The sequence below is a fragment of the Hemitrygon akajei genome, chromosome 7 (genome assembly GCF_048418815.1).
Source record: "Hemitrygon akajei chromosome 7, sHemAka1.3, whole genome shotgun sequence".
Lineage (NCBI taxonomy): Eukaryota > Metazoa > Chordata > Chondrichthyes > Myliobatiformes > Dasyatidae > Hemitrygon > Hemitrygon akajei.
Window position 1 is genome coordinate 118,305,360 of NC_133130.1, and position 20,017 is coordinate 118,325,376.

The window sequence follows — 20,017 nt, forward strand, 5'->3', positions numbered from 1 at the left end:
GAGAGCATTGTAACTGGCTGCATCACCATCTGGCATCAGGGCAGGGGGAGGTGCTACTGGACAGAATCGAAATAAGCTGCAGAGAGTTGTAAACTTAGTCAGCTCCATCATGGTTACTAGCCTCCATAGTATCGAGGACATCTTCAAAGAGGAATGCCTCAAAAAGGCAGCATCTGTCATTAAGGAACCCCATCACCCAGGTCATGCCTTGTTCTCATTGTTACCATCAGGAAGGAGATATAGAAGCCTGAAGATACACACTTAATGATTCAAGAACAGCTTCTTCCCTTCTGCCATCTGATTTCTGAATGGACATTGAATCCATGAACACTACCTCACTATCTTTATTTCTATTTTTGCACTGCTTATTTAATTTAACTAATATATATATAGCTACTGTAATTCACTTTTTTTTCGATTATTACATATTGCACTGTATTACTGCCACACAGACAATAAATCTTACGACATCATACTGGTGATATTAAACCTGATTCTGTTTCTGAAGAGGGTAATTACAGAGTATGTGGTTAGTGCAAGACAGTGGTGCTGAGGTAAAAGACCAGGCATGATCTGACTGAATGACCTCTTGCTCCTATTTCTAATATTCGCATGTTCTGATGCAAAACCAAAAGTAAAATTAGGATTGGGAAACACTTCTTTCAAAGATATTTATTCTATTTTTATTTTATTTAGAGATATAGCATGGTTACAAGCCTTCCAGCCAACTAAACCTGTGCCACCCATTTACACCCACATAATTAACCTACTGACCGGCAGATCTTTGGAACGTGAACGCATACCGGAACACACGTGTGGTCATGGAGAGAATGTACAAAGTCCTTGCAGACAGTGGTGGGAAATGAACAATGGTTGCTGACACTGTAATAGCAAATAGTCTATTTAAATATCTCTTAAACGTAATAATTGTATCTGATTCCGCCTTCTACTCAGGCAGTGTTTTCCAGATATTTCTTTATGAATAATTTTCAATATTAAATTAAAATTGATTAATTATATATTTTTAAGACTAGCTTTATTTGTCACATGTACATTGAAATACTGGAACAGTGAAGTGCATCATTTGCATCAAATCAAATCAGCGAGGATTGTGCAGCAGGCAGCCCAGCTTGCAAGTATCACCATACATCCAATGCCAACATAGCATGCCCTCAACTTATAAACACTAACAATAACCCTATGTGTTTGGAAGGTGGGAGGAAACCGGAGCACCTAGAGGAAACCCATGTGGTCATGGGGTGAATGTAAAAACTCTTTACAGACAGCAGCCGAAAATAAAACCCCATCAGTGATCACTGGCACTAACCACTATGCTAATCTGTATACAAAAAGCACATAATAAATAATAATTGTGTTTGGATCTATTTACTCTGCTTGATAAAGCCAATACTCCTCGCTTTCAACTGATTTATTTCCCTTTTGGAAAAAGACCATTTTTCCAACTTCCTTTTTCATTCCCAGTTTCCTATATGTTATTGGCTTCTCATAATGACCAAATACTTTGCAAAAATGAATAATTTATTGCAATCAGCTGGATCATCTCAATGGACATTGGTGAGAAAATTTTATAAGAATGTTGTTGGGACTGGAGGGCTAGAGTTGTAAGAAGAGACGGGACAGGCTGGAACTGTTTACCCTAGATTGAAGGTCACCTATATGGTGACCTTTTAGAGGTTCATAAAAATGAGACTTAGATAAGTTCAGTTGTCATTGTTGTTGTTCCCAGGGTAGGGAAGTCTAAAATCAGAGGGCATAGGTTTAAGGTGAGAGGAGAAAGACTTAAAGGGGACTGGAAGGACAAATTTTTCACAGAAATGGGTATGGATATATGAAGGAAGCTACCTGCAGAAATGGTAGAGGGGTTCTGCACAGTGAGTATAGGAAGTTAGGAAAGAGTTTGAAGAGCAAAGTTTAAAGTGCAAAGTAAATTTATTACCAAAGTACATCAACATCATCATATACTAAACAACACTGTAATTCATTTTCTTGCAGGCATACACAGGAGATACAAACAACCAATGTGCAAAAATCAACAAACTGTGCAAAAACAAAACAGAAAATAATAATAATAATAATAATGAATAATCAATAAATATCAAGAACATGAAATGAAGAGTCCTTGAAAGTGGGTCCATAGGTTGAGGGGAACAGTTCAGGATAGGGGAGTTGAGTAAAGTTATCCCCTTTGGTTCAAGAGCCTGATGGTTGAGGGGTAGTTACTGTTTCTGCCCCCTGGTGGTGAGAATCCTGAAGCTCCTGTATCTTCTTCCTGATGACAGCAGTGAGATGAGAGCATGACCTATGTAGTGCTACATGCTAGTCATGGTAGGAAACAGATGATAGCACAGATGAAGGTGTGGCTGAGGAAGTGATGGAGGGGGCAGAGTTCCAGATTTTTGGATCATTGGGATCTCTTCTGGGGAAGGTATAACCTGTACAAAAAGGATGGGTTTCAAGTGAACCCGAGGAGGACCAATACCCTTATGGGCAGGTTTGCTGGAGTTGTCGGTGAGGGTTTAAACTAATCTGGCAGAGGGATTGAAACCAGAATGATAGGCATTTGGTATACAAGTTGATGCATTAGGTCGGTAGTGAGACTGTGAGCATTGGTTTCAGAGATGGCAGGGCAAAATTGCATTCAGTGGAATGAGTTGAAGTGTAACATGGGGGCAAAATCGAAAAGGGTGATGAATACAGGACTGAAGGAGTTATATTTCAAAATAAGTTTCAAATTTGGCAGCTATAATATTGTGAGTATCACTGAGTCATGGATGACAGATTACAGTTGGGAGCTTAACTTCTAAGGATACACATATATCGAAAGGACAGCCAGGTAAGCACAGGGGGTGTCGTTGCTCTGTTCGTAAAAATGAAATCAAATTTTTAGAAAGAGGTGACATTAGATTGGAAGATGTGGAATCTTTGTGGGTAGAGTTAAGAAACTGCAAGCATAAAAACTCCCTCATGGGAGTTACATACAGACCTCTGTCTGAACAGTCATCAGGATGTGAGAAAAAATTGCAATGGGAGACAAAAAAGCATGTAATAAAGGCAATGTTATGATAGTCGTGAAGGATTTCAATGTGTAGGAAAATCAGGTTGATGCTGGATCCCAAGAGAGGGAATTTGTAGAATGCCTGCATGATGGCTTATTAGAGCAGGGGAAATGACAATTCTAGATTGGGTATTGTGTAATGATTTGATTAGGGACCTTAAGACAAAGGAAACCTTCGGAGGTAGTGATCATAATACAAGAGAATTCACCGTGCAGTTTGAGAGGGAGAAGATAAAATCAGATGTATCGGTATTACAGCAGAGTGAAGGGAATGAGCTAGCTGGCTGGTGGTGCAGTGACATCTTCATCAGACTTCGAGGCGAATGGCCCCAGGCTCGTATCTGGACAACTTCTTGCATGTTTTCCATCGTGCTGTATTGGGTGTCAAGCTAGCAACTCGGCCTCCTTTAAAAAAAACGCACAAGATGCTAAAGAAATGGTAAAGTTGCCGCCTTAAACAGAAGGCAACTAAGGAATCCTTAAGCTGAAAAAATATGAATCATGAAGGGTAAATTAGCCAACAATATAAAAGAGGATACCAAGAGTATTTTCAGATATATAAAGAGTAAAAGAGAATTAAACTGCTGGAAAATGACACTGGAGAGGTAGTAATGGGCACAAAGAAGTGGCAGACGAACTTAATGAGCATTTTGTGCCAGTTTTCACTGTGCAAAATACCCAATTGCCAAGTCATTGGGTATATTTAAAGCAGAGATGGATATGTTCTTGATTAGTCAGGGCATCAAAGGAAAAGGCAGGAGAATGGGGTTGGGAGGGATAATAAATCAGCCATGATGGAATGGTGGAGCAGACTTGATGCGCCAAGTGTCCTAATTCTGCTCCAATGTTCTTATTGTTTTATAGTCTAGAGGTGAGTACAATCACAATATTGAAGACATTTGGATAGGTACATGGATAAGAAAGATTTAGAGGATATGGGACAAGTGGAGGTAAATGGGATTAGCTCAGGAAGGCAGCTGGTTTGCTATGGACAAGTTGGGTTGAAGGACAGGTTTCCATACTGAGTAACACAATGAATCTACGACGACACTATTTTCTCTTTGTTGGTAATATCATAATAGCTCTTCTGTACTGTGAGGCTATGGCTTCATCTCAAAAATGAATGAGTGTTTATTACAGATTCACTTCAACTCATTGTGATTGTGCCAACTAAATTTTTTTTAATTATTAAACAAAATATACTTTATTCCAAAATAAAATTATATACAATAACCATTCAAAGACTTTCAATTCTTTACAGTTGGTACCATTACTGTCTTTACATTTTCAAAGTTCTAATGTTTTGCCACCAACGTGGCACTTTGTTCTTTCATATTTACATTCAGGGGGTATACCCCCAACCCCCCACCCCTCAATTCCCACGGGAGAAGGACCCTAGACTGTGGTCCTTCCCCACCGGGCCCTTGCGGTGACTGCACCGAGTTTGAGTGCATCCCTCAGCACGTACTCCTGCAGCCGAGAATGTGCCAGTCGGCAGCATTCCCCCACGGGCATCTCCAGGTGCTGGAAGACCATCAAGTTTCTGGCCGACCAAAGAGCGTCTTTGACTGAGTTGATGATCTGCCAGCAGCACCGGATGTTGGTCTCGGTGTGCGTCCCTGGGAACAGCCCGTAGATCAGAGAGTCCTCTGTTACGCAGCTGCTGGGGATGAACCTCGACACTGCCCCTTCCATCCTCCTCCACACCTTCTCCGCGAACCCACAGTGTGCAAAGTGGTGGGTCACCGACTCCTCCTCTCTGCTGTCCTCCCGTGGGCAGAGGGGTGTGGAGACGACGTTCCGGGCGTACTGGAGGGATCGGACTGGGAGGGCCCCTCTCACCGCCAGCCAGGCGAGGTCTTGATGCCTGTTGGTGAGGTCTGGCGATGAGGCATTTTGCCAGATGAACTGGACAGTCTGCTCAGGGAACCACCCCACTGTGTTCATCTCGTTCTTCTCCTGCAGGACCTTACGTGCTGACCACTGCCTGATGGCCCTGTGGTCAAAGGTGTTGACCTGAAAGAACTTCTCTACGAAGGACAGGTATGGCGGCAACGACCAGCTGACAGGGGTGCTACGCGGGAAAGGGGCCAGATCCATCCTTTGTAGCCAGGGTGACAGGTAGAATCTGGGCACGTAGTGGTACTTGGTGCCCACGTACCTGGGATCCACACACAAACTGATGCAGCCACACACGAAGCTGGCCATCAGGGTGAGGGCGACATTGGGGACGTTTTTGCCCCCATTGTCCAGGGACTTGTGCATAGTGGTCCCCCAGACGAATCTGAAGACGGCCCGGGTGATTTCCGAGCTGAAGGAGCGGGGGACTGGCCACACCTGCGCCAAGTACAGCAGCCCTGAGAGCACCTCACACCTGATGACCAGGTTCTTGCCCGCTATCGATAGGGAGCACCCTCTCCACAGCCCCAGTTTCTGTTTCACCTTGGCAGTCCACTTCTGCCAGTTCTTGTTGCACACCTCGGCCCCTCCAAACCAGATCCCCAACACCTTCAGGTGATCAGCCCTGATGGTGAAGGGGACGCTGGATCGGTCGGGCCAGTTGCCGAAGATCATGGCTTCGCTCTTCGTGCGGTTGACCCTGGCCCCCGACGCCTGCTCGAACTGTTCACAGATGCTGATCAGCCTGCGAACTGACCTCAGATCGGAGCAGAAGATGGTGACGTCGTCCATGTACAGGGAGGTTTTGACTTGTGTTCCTCCGCTGCCTGGCAGCGTCACCCCTCTTATGCCCCCATCCCTCCTGATGGCTTCGGCAAAGGGTTCTATGCAGCAGTTTATTACAGATTCACTTCAACTGATTGTGATTGTGCCAACTAAATGCTTCAGTCAAACTCTTTGAACTGCTGGGTTCTGAATTTTTAATCCCAGGTTCTTTCGGAAGTCAAGAAAAGGCACAAAACTTGTTGCTTCTCATTTGTTTTAAGCTTTAATAGAACAAAGAAAACAAAATGGACGGCAACAGGAGCAGATGCTAGTAGCAAAAGGGGGAGAAGAAGCAGCAAGGCAGCGTTGCCATGTAGTCAGCTACTTTTATACCCACATTCCATTCAAATCCGCAGATAAGAGTCAACCAATCAGATACCCCCATTCAAAAAACACAGCACCAGAGAAGCTTGCAGCACTTTCCAGAATGTTATAAAGAACTTTAACCACTAGAAGACACACTGAACAACTGCATATACACACTGTGGCCTGTAGGAAACATACCAAACAGTTATATGTACTTTATAGAAGTAGCTAGAAAAATTATTAGCAAGTGATTAATTGTTAAACTGCAAAGAAAATAAAAATGAAACAGTCTAATCCAACAAAACCTTTCAGATGAGGCTTTCTAGAACTCATGATTAAGACAAGATGCTGTTTCTCCCTTTTATTATCTGGAGCAATGTATCAGAGTGATTTTAGTATACATTATCACTATAGCATTCCATGTGATAGTTAAGTATACACTCAGTAGCCACTTTATTAAATACACCTGTGCTCCTGCTCGTTAATGCAAATTATCAGCCAATCATGTGGCAGCAACTCAATGAATAAAAGCCTGCAGACATGGTCAAAGCATTCAGTTGTTGTTCAGACCAAACATCAGAAAGGGGAAGAAATATGATCTAAATGACTCTGACTGTGGAATGATTGTTGGTGCCAGACAGGGTGGTTTGAATAGCTCAGAAACTGCTGATCTCCTGGGATTTCTGTGCACAACAGTCTCTAGAGTTTACAGAGAATGGTGTGAGAAACAAATAAAAATGAGTGAGCAGCAGTCTCTATAGGCAAAAATGCCTTGTTAATGAGAGACATCAGAGAAGAATGGCCAAACCGGTTCAATCTGACAGGAAGGTGACAGTAACTCAGATAACCACATGATACAACACTGGTATGTAGAAGAGCATCTCTGAATGCACAACACATTGAACCTTGAAGTGGATGGGCTACAGCAGCAGAAGACCATGAATATACACTTAGTGGCCACTTTATTAAGTACAGGAGATACCTAATAAAGGAGCCACTAAGTGTATATTACTGCTAACCATTCCAACAACCAAGTTACAACTTACACTTCCCAATTTAAATCCTGCCAGACAAACAGATTGTATTTCACTGAGCCACTGTATCCCTGGGGTGGGAAAGTCTGGGCGTGGGGTGTTGCTGAAAATTCTTTGTTTTTATGTGCCAAGTCTCAGGACTTGAGCCATTGACTAAACTCCCAGTAACTCTATTTATTGATGATCCATAAGTTTTTTGCTAATGAGGATTCATTATAACCTCTAACAAGAAAGATCTACAATAGGGAGCAAAAATCTGTTTTAAATTGTCTAATATATTTGGCTTAGCAGGGTATTATGCACAGGATGCTTTAACTCCAAGGAATCTATACTGTTGCCGAGAGAATAAAAATCAAGGCGATTGAATGCTTGGATGGATTCAGCTGTGTGAATATGAAGCATATTCATTTGAAACATTACAAATAGTTTCACTGAGTTTAATATTAATGCCAGGGAAACCAAGTAAAAAATGAAGAAAACACAGATGTGTAACTGAGAAAATCAGCTTGGAGACCAAATATGATTTATGAGGACAATTACCATTAATGTAATGATTGAGGCTAACTTATAATAGAGGGTAAATTTATAAGTTATGCTTACATATCTCCAAACACTGCAACAAAGGGAAGATTTAAGTGATCAGTACCTCAGCTCAGTGACCTGAAATACAGTAACTGCATGGTGCTAGTAGAATTCGGACATCGTTACAAATCCTGGTTTTCTAATGTGATGACACACCTTTTATTCACCACGTCAGCAAGACCACCTACACTGTGGTGTCACTTGTAGCTGCTCCTGTCTCAGCTCATCTGTTACTGAAACCCTCATTTTGCCTTTCTTTACCTTCAAGCATGTAGGCAGTCCCCAGATTATATGCAGATCCTGCTGGTGACAACCAGAAGTCAGAAGAGTCGTTTCCTATAGCCACCCATGTCCTACTGCTCCACAGGCACTTTCTATTGATCTTTAATTTCATTGAATATTCACCTTAACATAATTAAACCAATGGAATTAATGTCTGAGGAGAACATGAGGGGGAACCTTTTCACCCAGAGGGTGGTGAGAGTGTGGAACAAACTACCAGCAGAAGTGGTGGATGCAATTTCAATTTCTAAGAGTATTTGGATAGGTACATGGATGGCAGGGGTATGGGGGGTTATGGTCCGGGTGCAGGTCGATGGGATTAGGCAGCTTACATGGTTTGGGCCTGCGTCTGTGCTGTCGTTTTCTATGACTATGAATATATACAGTATCCTGTTAATAAATACACAAAACACCTTATGTTTATTCTACTAACAAAAACATCTACAAATATTTCTGATGCTGAAAGTACCCTGCCTATTTGCATCATGGTCTGGAATTGTAACTCAAAAGTGCAGGAATGTAAGAAACATCCCTCCTCATCATCAGTAGCATCTACTTGAGGCATAACTCAAGAAGGCAACATCCAACAAAGATCCCCACCATTCAGGTCATGTCATCTTCTTGCAGCTTCCATCGGTCAGCAGGTACAGAAGCCTGAAGTCCCACATCACCAGGTTCAAGAACAGATACTCCCCTTCAACCGTTCTGTTCTTGACCCAAGCTGCACAACCCTAATCACCACCGTGGTAAAGCAATATAACAATCACTTTGATCACAGTGCATTGGATTGAACTTTTTAAAAATTCTAATTGTGTTTTTTATAATTTATGTTTACCGGTAATTCATGTTTTTCTTGTGATTGTTGTGTCTCTTATGCAATGTGCCTGTGAAACTGGTGCCAGTAAGTGTTTCATTTCACCTGTGCAAACACGTACTTGTGCATTTGAGAATAAACTCCACTTTGAAAATATTAAAATAAATAAAACACAAAAACAAAATGCAATCAAAGCTCAAAGTACATTTATTATCACAGTATGTATACTGTATACACAAAACAAAAAAACAATCGAATCGATTTAAAATCCTATGTCAATACAAATACCTATGTCAGGATTTTGTTTATTGACTATAGCTCAGTGTTTAACACAATCATTCCTACAGTTCTGATTGAAAAGCTCCAGAACCTGGGCCTCAGTACCTCTCTCTGCATCTGAATCCTCAACTTCCTAGCCAGAAGACTACAATCTATGCGGATCGAAAATAGCATCTTCTCCTCACTGACGATAAACAGTGGCACGCCACAGGGATGTGTGCTTAGTCCACTGCTCTACTTTCTCTGCATCCCTGACTGTGTGGTTAGGTACAGCTCAAATGCCATTTATAAATTTGCTGATGATACAACCATTGTTGGCAGAATATTCAGATGGTGACAAGAGAGCATACTGGAGTGAGATAGATCAGTTAGTCAATTAGTGTTACAGCAACAACCATGCATTCAATATCAGTAAGATGAAAGAACTGTTTGTGGACTTTAGAAAGGGTAAGACAAGGGAACACACACCAGTCCTCATAGAGGGATCAGAAGTGGAAAGGGGGAGCAATTTCAATTTCCAGGGTGTTAAAATCTCTGAGAACCGAACCTGGGCCCAACATATCGATGTGGCTACAAAGAAGGCATGACAGTGGCTGTATTTCATTAGGAGTTTGAGATTTGGTATGTCATCAATGACACAGCAAATTTCTGCAGCTGTACCGTGGAGAGCATTCTAATTGGCTGCATCACTGTCTGGTATCGGGGCTGGGGGGCTACTGGACAGGATTGAAATAAGCAAATAAGCTGCAGAATTGTAAACGTAGTCAGCTCTGTCATGGGCACTACTCTCTGTAGCATCCAATTCATCTTCATGGAACAATGCCTCAGAAAAGTGGCATCCATCACTAAGGACACCCATCATACAGGTCAGGCCTTGTTCTCATTGTTACCATCAGGAAGGAGGTACAGAAACCTGAAGGCACACACTCAGCGATTCAGGAACAGCTTCTTGCCCTCTGCCATGTGATTTCTGAATAGACATTGAACTGATGACCACTACCTCACTATTATTTTTATTTCTATTTTTGCACTACTTACTTAATTTAAATATTTTTATATATGTTGCGGCAAAGACAACAAATTTCACAACATATGCCGGTGATATTAAACCTGATTCTGACCCCACACAACAAACGACAGTTAAACATGCAATACATGAAAAATGACAAAATTGGGCAAACAATGAAAAAGTAAACAAATAACAGACAGAACACGAACTGCAGAATCACTGAAAATGAGTCCACAGTCACGCACCAGTTCTGTGCTGAGTTGAGTGAAACTGGTCCAGGAGCCCAATGGCCACAGAGTCAGTTCGACACTGAAAAGTGTGCTGATGGTTGTAGGTCACAGCTGCAGTTAGTTCAGAGCTGAAGCAAATAAATCTCGTGGAGTAGTGAGCTGAACTTTGGTTCACCCTTCACCACTTGCGCAAATAGTAAAAAAAAATAAACAAAAACACATGGAACATGAACTTCAGAGTCCCTGAAAATGAGTCCCAAGCTACAGAGCCCATTCAGCACTGAGGGCCTACAGGAGCCCAATGGCTGCAGCGCCTCCCGTCTGACGGTAGCAAGAGAAGAGAGGAAGATCAGTCAAACGCCAGCAGGCAGTGCTGAACACGTGTTCGCTGTCCACTCTCGTCCTGGATTACCTTAATCTTGTTCGACGCTTTAATCCACTGGTTCATCTCCCACCATCAGGCCTCATTGCAGCATTCATCCCCAGCAATGGCCTAGACTCATGAGAATCTAGTTCACCAAATCTCACAGGAGATCACAAAAGTGCCAGATTGTTTTCAGTTCAAAAGAACATCCTTAGAAGGAAAATTACAGGCTGCAGACTGCAACAATCGCATTTCAGAAAAAGATGTATATATATTAGAGTATCTAGTAGTTTTGTGTGCTGTCTGCAAAACATCACCTTTGGTGGGCAGCGATATCTTGCAATAAACTTGACTTTAAAATATTCTGTGAAAGTTTATAGGAAAATTAGCATGAAGTTAGATTTCTAAGTCAGAACCTAGGGAGCCCATATTACCCAGCCAGCAATCTGTTCCACCCCACCTGTAAATCTGACATCCAAATCTATTCTACCTATATCCAAATATATCAGCCATCACTCTTGGCTTTTGGTGCCTTTGCAATAAACACAACTGTAAAATTCTGTAGCCAATTTTCAAATCCTTTCTGTACAAAAATCATCCACCTGGAATATTAAAGTCAATGTTTAAATAAATCTATTATCAAAATATTTATACGTCACCATATACTACCTTCAGATTCATTTTCTTGCAGGCATTTACAGAAAAATTAAAATACCATGCGGAGTTTATGAAAAACTATACATAACAAAGCCTGACAAACATCCAACGTGCAAAAGAGGGCAAGCCATTCCAATAATGAATAGAAAAAGTCATCAATTCCTTTACTCCCTCTGCACAATTACTGAACATTCCCAGCATTTTCTCTTTTCAAATACCATAGTCTTTCCCTAATTCCTATCACTACCACTACACCCCTTTCAGGAGTTAGTGCATCTTTAGCTTTGAGTAGATCCCCATTGTTCGCTGATCTAGCACAGACTGCTGAACCTTCAGCTGTTGCCCCAAGCCATGAATTTGTCACTTGACTGCTCCTGCCTTCCTGTCTCTTCTTTTGACACCTCTCACTCATGAGTTACCCCTTCTGTCACCTGTCCCAGCATCTTCTTGAATGTTAGACTGGCAAATTTATTTTTATTGTTCTGAACTATGAACTAGTTTGTATATGACACTAAAATATAAGAACAATTTAACAAAACATTAATATTAAGGCCAGTCTGCAATTATGAATTATGCTTTGATACTTCCGAATCATCCACTGAGAGAGAGATTAGACAGAGCGATATTACTTCTATTTGTTACATGGACATTGAAACAACTTAACTGTAAAATGCGTTGTTTGTGTTGACAAACAATACAGTCGAAGGATTGTGCTGGGGACAGCTCACTAGTGTTGCCACACTTCCGGTGCCGAAATAGCATGCCAGAACTCACTAACCCTAATGCTAATCGTAAGACTTTGGAATGTGGGAGGAAACCGGAGCACCCGGAAGAAATCCACACAGTCACAGCGAGAATGTACAAACTCCTTAAAGGCAGCGGCAGAAATTGAACCCCAATCTGTGATAGCTGGCGCAGTTAAGCATTGCGTTAACTACTGAAGGTATTAAGAAACTTATATCACTGGGATTTTAAAAGCAAATATACTTATATGAAGGCAAAATGTTGCAGATGCTTAAAATTTGAAATATGCACAGAAAATGTTCAATACATCAGACAGGACCCTAAGAAGGAATCTGCAGTCAGAACTCCAATACAATTTTCACATAAAAGACACTTAAATAAAAGTTATTGAATAGCAAGTTGTTTCTGACAGGAATAGAAACGATGGTTAGTTGTTCTTGGAGCTCAGTAAGCACCTCATAAGTATTAACTTACCATAGCACAGCAGAAAGTAGGTTTCTTAAGCCAGATAACGGGCATCAGGTGAACACCGCACAATGCTATGAAAGGCAGACTACTTCTGACAAAGGTTTGGAGAACTGTGAAGTTAAATACTCCTCTTTCTCGAGAAGCTGCCTTTCCTGTTAAGAATTTCCAGCACTGTCTATGGAAAGGAATAAACAGTCAACGTTTCGGGTCGAGAGTCTTCGACAGGTCCTGAAGCCATGATATCGCAGCAGTTAACACAATGGGTTTATAAGTTCAGAGTTCAACTCCAATGCTGTCTGTAAAAAGTTTATACATTCCTTCCCATGAGCACGTGAGTTTCCTCTGTGTGTTCCAGTTTCTTTCATACGGGTTAGGATTTATAATTTATTTAAATCTTACATCCATCCCACAACGTGAGGGAGTAAAAACCTTTGTGTTATGACTCTATTGTAATGTACAGACATGTGAATTTAAAAGTGTAATGGCATGTAGAAAGAAGCTGTCCGGTAGCCTATTTGTCCTGTCTTTAATGCTGCAGCACCGTTTGCCAGACGGAAGCAGCTGAAAGAGTTTCTGATTGGGGTTTCTGGTGTTCCCAATGATTTTCCAAGCCTTCATTCTGCACCAGCTACTATAAGTGTCCTCAGTGGAGTGAAGTTCACATCCACAGATGTGCTGGGCTGTGAGTACCACACTCTGCAGTGCCCAGCGATCAAGGTTGGTGCAGTTCCTGTACCAGGCAGTGATACAGCCCCTGTATGGTGCCTCTATAGAAGCTCTTGAAGATTTGGGGGCCCATGCCAAACTTCTTCAGTTGCCTGAGGTGAAAGAGATGCTTTTGTTGTGCTTTTTTTGCCACACAGCCAGTGTGTATAGTCCAGGTGCGATCTTCGGTGATGTGTATACCCAGGAACTTGAAACTACTCACCCTCTCAACTGCATACCCATTGACGTTGATCAGGGAGAGCCCGTCGCCATTCCCCCTGTCATCCACAGTCAGTTTTTTTTTTGGACATTGAAGGAGAGGTTGTTATCCTGACACCACTGTGTCGGGGTGTCAACCTCTCCTCTGTAGGCTGTCTCATCACTGCTAGAAATAAGGCCAAAGTTATGTTATCTGTGATTTTGATCAGCAGATTGGAGCTGTGTGTGGCAGTAGTCGTGGGTGTAAAGGGACTCAGATCACAATCCTGGGGACACTTCTGTTGAGGGGCAGAGGTGCAGAGGTGAGGAAGCACATCTTCTCCACCTGTCGGCGATCCGATAGGAAGTCTAGGATCCAGCTGCACGAGATGGGTGTAGGCTGAGGTCTCTGAGCTTCCTGTCTGGTCTGGAGGGAATTGTGGTGTTGAATGCTGAACTGTAGACCAGGAACAGCATTCTAACGTTTGCACCCCTCTTCTCCAGGTGAGTGAGGACGGAGTGTAGTGCTGTATCTGTGGCATCATCAGTAGAAGGGGGTTCCAGTGAGGGTGGTAGCATGCTGCAGATGTAGCCTTTAACCAGCCTCTCAAAGCATTTGCTTATAATTGAGGTATTCCAAATTGGTTAGTAGGTTAATTGGTCTTTGTAAATTGTCACATGATTAAGCCAATGGTTAAATAGGCAGGCTGCTGGGTGGTGTGGCTCGTTGGGCTGGAGGGTTTGTTCTGTGTTGCATCTCTAAATAAATAAATAAAGGGATGAATGAATGTACAAATAAACAAACAAACTTGAAAGTCCCAGGCAACACACACAAAATGCTGGAGGAACTCAGCAGGCCAGGCTTTAAACTTCAGACCTGGCCTGCTGAGTTCCTCCAGCATTTTGTGTGTGTTGCTTGGATTTCCAGCATCTGTACATTTTCTCTTGTTTGTGATTGAAAGTCTAGGCTCTGGTTTCTACAGGAAGACAATACCCATTCTCAGAATGAAGCCCTCGGGGAAACCACCAAGGTGTTGAAGCTGCTCATCATTGTGAGGAAATTGAAAAATACTTTCTAATCTTGGGCTGTATTCATGGAGTAACTGCTGCTTTTTAAATCAAAACCCATCAAACGTTTTACAATTGCACTGAAATTGTGCTGACACTTGATATTCATGCTCGAATGATACAAATGTTGTCATATTTTATTCATATACAGTGAAACCCTGTTACAACGCGATCGTTTGGGTCCATAAAACGTCATCATGAAAAGATCAGGGTTCAAGAAAATCAGCGTTCAAACTGACCCAATGTTGACCTAACATCCTAAAGCACCCCTATTTTCACCCTATTTGACCCTTTGTTTGCACTTACCTTCTTACCTTCTGGCAAGTAAATTACCTTTGAATTAAAGAATTCCGCGAATAAATCGTTGTTGGTACTGTAGAAATTAAAACACAAATTAATTTTTAATAAAGCTTTTTAATACACAAAACAACAAATAAAAACATTCAAGAGTATTAGCAATCCTCATTTACTGTTCATTTCCTTAAAAAGTGATCGAGTGTTCCTTGCTTGTCGCTGGCTGCAAGTGAAATCTAGAATGCTTCTGAGTTGGAGGATTTTTATGTGGTCCACCTCCAGGGTTTCCAGCCAACGGTACACTTGCCTCTGCCAGTGCTATAGTTACATTACCTTCTTCTAAGAGAGTTTTTAGTTCAGCCGGGTATTTGCCGGCAGCAGCACTATCAGCTGAGCGAATTTCTCCTGATACTAACACTTGAAAAATCCTGTGATGGCGTTTAAACCGGTCTGGCCATCTATTGCTAGCTTTGAACTGTGAGGTTTCTCCATTGATCTGCTTGTCAAACTTCACGGCTTGAGCCGGAAATTGGAAGGCCTTCTGAGCGAGCTTGAACGAACCACTCGCACAGGGAGTCATCGAGGCTAATTTCTTTGGCTGTCTTCAGGCATTTGGCTTTTAGTCCAGCTTCTTCTTCAACTTCGCAAAGCGACGCACATAATTTTTCTTCCTGAGATTCTCAGCCACGAAGTGTTGATTCCAGTATCCTGAGGTCTCGTGCAACTGGAGTTTGACTTTTAGTCTTGATCGCGTCAAGTGTGTGAAGCTTATCTTTCACAGAAAAAGATTCTCTTTTTCTAGCAGTTTGTTCCATTTTGAGCAAAAAAAAAAGGTCCAATGACTCACACAAAATGCTGGTGGAACACAGCAGGCCAGGCAGCATGTGGTCGAGACCCTTCGTCAGGACTAATGGAAAAAAAGAGATAGTAAGAGATTTGAAAGTGGGAGGGGGAGGGAGAGACTCGGAATGATAGGAGAAGCCAGGAGGGGGAGGCATGAAGCCAAGAGCTGGGAAGTTGATTGGCAAACGGGATACAAGGAAGGGGGAGTATGGATTGACATGGATATGGATGGATATGGAGTCCAATGACTCATCGCGTTATAACTGAATTTGCGTTAAATCGGAGCACGTAAAATCGGTGTTTCGCTGTATTTATTATAAAGGAATAAAATATTCCAGAGTGGTATATACTATAAATATGGGTCCAAACAAAACTTTTGTTCTGCAGACCAGTCATCCTTCCTACATTACTGTATGGACCACCTACAATAGATTACTGAAAGCCCCGGAGAAATCCACCACAGAGCCTTACAAAGGATTCTGAGGATCATTTGGAAGGACAGACACACCAACACCAGTGTAGTGGAGGAGGCCAACATGAACAGCTCTCCACCTTAATAAAGCAACACCAACTCCGATGGAGATAGGTCATGTTATCCGAATCCCTAACTCAAGTCTCCCCAAACACATACATTACTCCCAGTTGAAGGAAGGTGGGCAAAGGAAACGCATCAGAGATAACATCAAAATCAGCCTGAATTTTAACATCACATCTAAAAACTGTGGGGATATCGCCCTCAATAGATGCACTGGGAGGAAATCTGTTCAAGAGGGAGCTGCACTACAGGAGAGCGACCTCCTCTGTGCCACAGAGAACGTGGCAGCTGTGAAAGGAGAGTCTGAACAAAAGACCCAACCATTGACCACTTACTCTTGCCCACACTGCATCAGAATATGTAGATCCTGGACCACCAATAGACAACCTCATAGGAGAACATCATACTCGACTAGAGTGATTGCAGTATTACACTGCTTAAGGAAAGGATGGCTAATTCAGCCTGTAGTGTTGCTTTGATTTTAAATGGGAACTACAACAGCATAACACTAAGATACAGCGTTTTTAGCTTTTATAATAATGCTTGTGGTACTGGTAAGGCATGGAGTTGAAATGGTACCCTCCCATATTTCCATAGTAAGGCAAAGTGGGAAAATTAGACAGAGAGTGAGAGGGTGAGAGAGAGAGAAAGAGAGAGAGATATTAGAGAGCAGATTAATAAAGGCCAATGTCATGAACCCCACAAGTGCACTGCAGTTAAAGAATATACAATCATCAGGTTGCAATATAGTAAGTCATCAAGGCTTCTTCAACAGCACCTTCCAATCTCATAACCACCATTACTTCTCAGGACAACAACAGAAAGGTACAATTCCTATTATACCTCAATAAGATAAGCCCCTTCTGTTTGATAGAGCAGTTCTTCCCTAACTGCAGACCCACACTGCCCCAACAGGAACCTTGTTCTGTTAACTAAAAGGGCAAACTCTTTGACCAACCCACACAATTAGCCTCCCCTTCAACAGGCCTTTATAATCAAAACATACTTAAAAAGAAATAAAATAGTTTCATTTTACATATCAAATAATAGCTTTGTTATGTACTTTCCATTGTACAAGTAACAAGAGAAGAAATCTCGTACAAGTTTTACAGAACCACTAGAATTTCACAATAATTCACGCTTAAAGTAATCATTCTTTGAAAAAGCATCACTAACTAGTCCATCAGATCAGTAAATAAATGCTCATGTTGAGATGGCACCTGTCCCTACATATTAATCAAGTAATGCATTATTTTCAGAATTATACTGGAATTTATTACCTTTGGTGCAGAACAACTAAATGCCAAATTAATGACAGTGTCTGTATGTCCTGTTAACTTGTGGATGAAGTTACTGGAGCCAAGTTCAAACACATACGCCTGTAAAGAACAAAAATAGGGAATGTAAACCACAATAGAATCAGACATTAGCAAAGCACATCTGCACAAAATATCCTTATTAATACTTTTTTTAAGGTTTGGAATGAAAAGTTCAGTTTCTCAAGTGGTATATAAAACCCATGGTCTTTCAACACAGAAGAGACAAACACACACAAAGTGCTGGAGGAACCCAGCAGGTCAGGCAGCACCTATGGAAAGGAATAAACAGTCAATGTTTCGGACCAAGACCCTTCATTGGGACTCCTAATTAAGTCTTTATTGATACTTCATAGGGCTTATAAGGTAGTAGATAGAGTAATAAAGTTACAAAGTAGTGGATTTGGCCTAGGACACCAAGGGAAGCCCTCCCAACCATTGAGCACATCTACATGAAACACTGTCATAAGAAAGCAAAATCCATCATCAGAGATCCCTGCCACTCAGACCATGCTCTTTTCTCGCTGCTGCCATCAGGTAGAAGAACCGGGGGTCTCAGGACACACAGCATCAGGTTCAAAAACAGTTACAACCCCTCAACCATCAGGCTCTTGAACAAAGGGATAACTACAATCACTTGCCATCGATTCAGATGTTCCCACAACCAATGATCTCACTTGAAGAGCTCTGTCTTGTTATCTCATATTCTCATCATTTATTTCTATGTATTTATATTTGCATTTGCACAGTTTGTTGTCTTTTACACTCTGATTTATCTTTCATCGATCCTGTAACAGTTACTATTCTACAGATCTGCTGAACGTGCCCACAGGAAAATGAATCACAGGGTTGTATATTGTGACATACAGTTCATTAGGGATTGAGATTCAAGTCACTCATTACCAAAATGTATCAGTAACTACATTTCAATGGTTGCAAAACACTATGGGATATCCTCAAAAAGAAATTCATGCTCCTTAACTTTCAGAAAACCATGCTCCCTCCTCATTAATTCTTAAGATTAAAGATTTTTAAAGGTAAGCTTTATTTCAAAATTCAAAGTAAATTTATTATCGAAGTACATACATGTCACCATATACAACCCTGAGATTAATTTCTTGTGGGCATTCACATTAAATACAAAGAAACACCATAGAATCATTAAAAAACTGCACATAATGGCACCTAAGATGGACAAGCAACCAATGAGTAAAATATGATAAACTGCAAATACGAACAGAAAAAAGCAAAATAATAATAATAAATAAATAAGCATAAATATTGACAACACAAGATGAAGAGTCCTTAAAATGAGTCCATAGGTTGTGGGGACAGATCTGTGATGGGGTAAATGAAGTTGAGTGAAGTTATCCCCTCTGGTTCAAGAGCCTGATGGTTGAGGAGCAGTAACTGTTCCTGAACATGGTGGTATGGTTGCTGAGGCTCCTTACTTCTTTCCTGATGGCAGCAGCAAGAGGAGACCATGGCCTAGATAGTGGAGGTCCTTGATGAGATCTTGCTTTCCTGTGATTCCACTCCTTGCAGATGTGCTCAGTGGTGGGGAGGGCTTTACCTGGGCCATATTTGTCTCATCTATATCAAAACATTGAAGCATACAACAATATGCATTGTTTAAGTCAAACCAAATCTGTGAGGATTGTGCTGGGGGTAGTCTGCACGTGTTCCCTCATTTCTGGTACCAACGTAGCATATCCACAACTCACTAATGCTAACACATACGTTTCTGGAATGTGGAAGGAAACCAGAGCACCCAGAGGTAAACCACTCCTATACTTGGCCCATTTGTCTGCATGTGGCCCCTATCCCTCTAATCATTTCCTATCTAGAACAGTTTGTTGTTGAGTCAGCTAGGGGATCAGCTATACAGGGTGTTTTGTAATGAGTCAAAGGTGATTACGGAGCTTAAGGTAAAAGAACCCTTAGGAGACTGTGATCAAACATGATTTGAGTTCAACTTGAAATATAATAGGGAGAAAGTAAAGCCTGATGTAGCAGTATTTCAGTGGAGTAAAGGAAATTACAGTGGTATTAAGAGATGAGGTTGCCAAAGTAAATTGGAAGGAGATGCCGGCAGGGATGACAGCAGAACAGCAATGGTGTGAGTTTCTGGGAAGGTGAAGGACAGGTAATTGAAAAAATGAAGAAATATTAAAAATGACAAAATAGTACAACTGTGGCTGACAAGGGAAGACAAAGCTAACGTAAAAGCAAAACAGAGGGCATACGACAAAGCAAAACTAAGCAGGAAGATAGAGGATTGGAAAGCTTTGAAAAACCTATAGTGAGCAACTGAAAGAAACATTAGGAGGGAAAAGATGAAATATGAAAGCAAGCTAGCAAACAATAACAAAGAGGATAGTAAAAGCTTTTTCAAGTATGTAAAAAATAAAAGATAGATGAGAGTGGGTATAGAACCGCTACAAAATGAGGCTGGAGAAATAATAATGGGGGGACAAGGAGATGGCAGA

At 41.6% G+C, this 20,017-nt stretch overlaps 1 protein-coding gene across 1 annotated transcript in view; it reads right to left on the bottom strand.

The window, feature by feature from the left end:
- Positions 1 to 20,017, bottom strand: part of wdr27 (WD repeat domain 27) — a 561,812-nt gene that overhangs the window by 266,220 nt on the left and 275,575 nt on the right. The window contains exon 24 of the mRNA XM_073051837.1: positions 17,493 to 17,591. Coding sequence (XP_072907938.1) covers positions 17,493 to 17,591 — 99 coding nt within the window. The remainder of the gene's footprint in view (positions 1 to 17,492; positions 17,592 to 20,017) is intronic.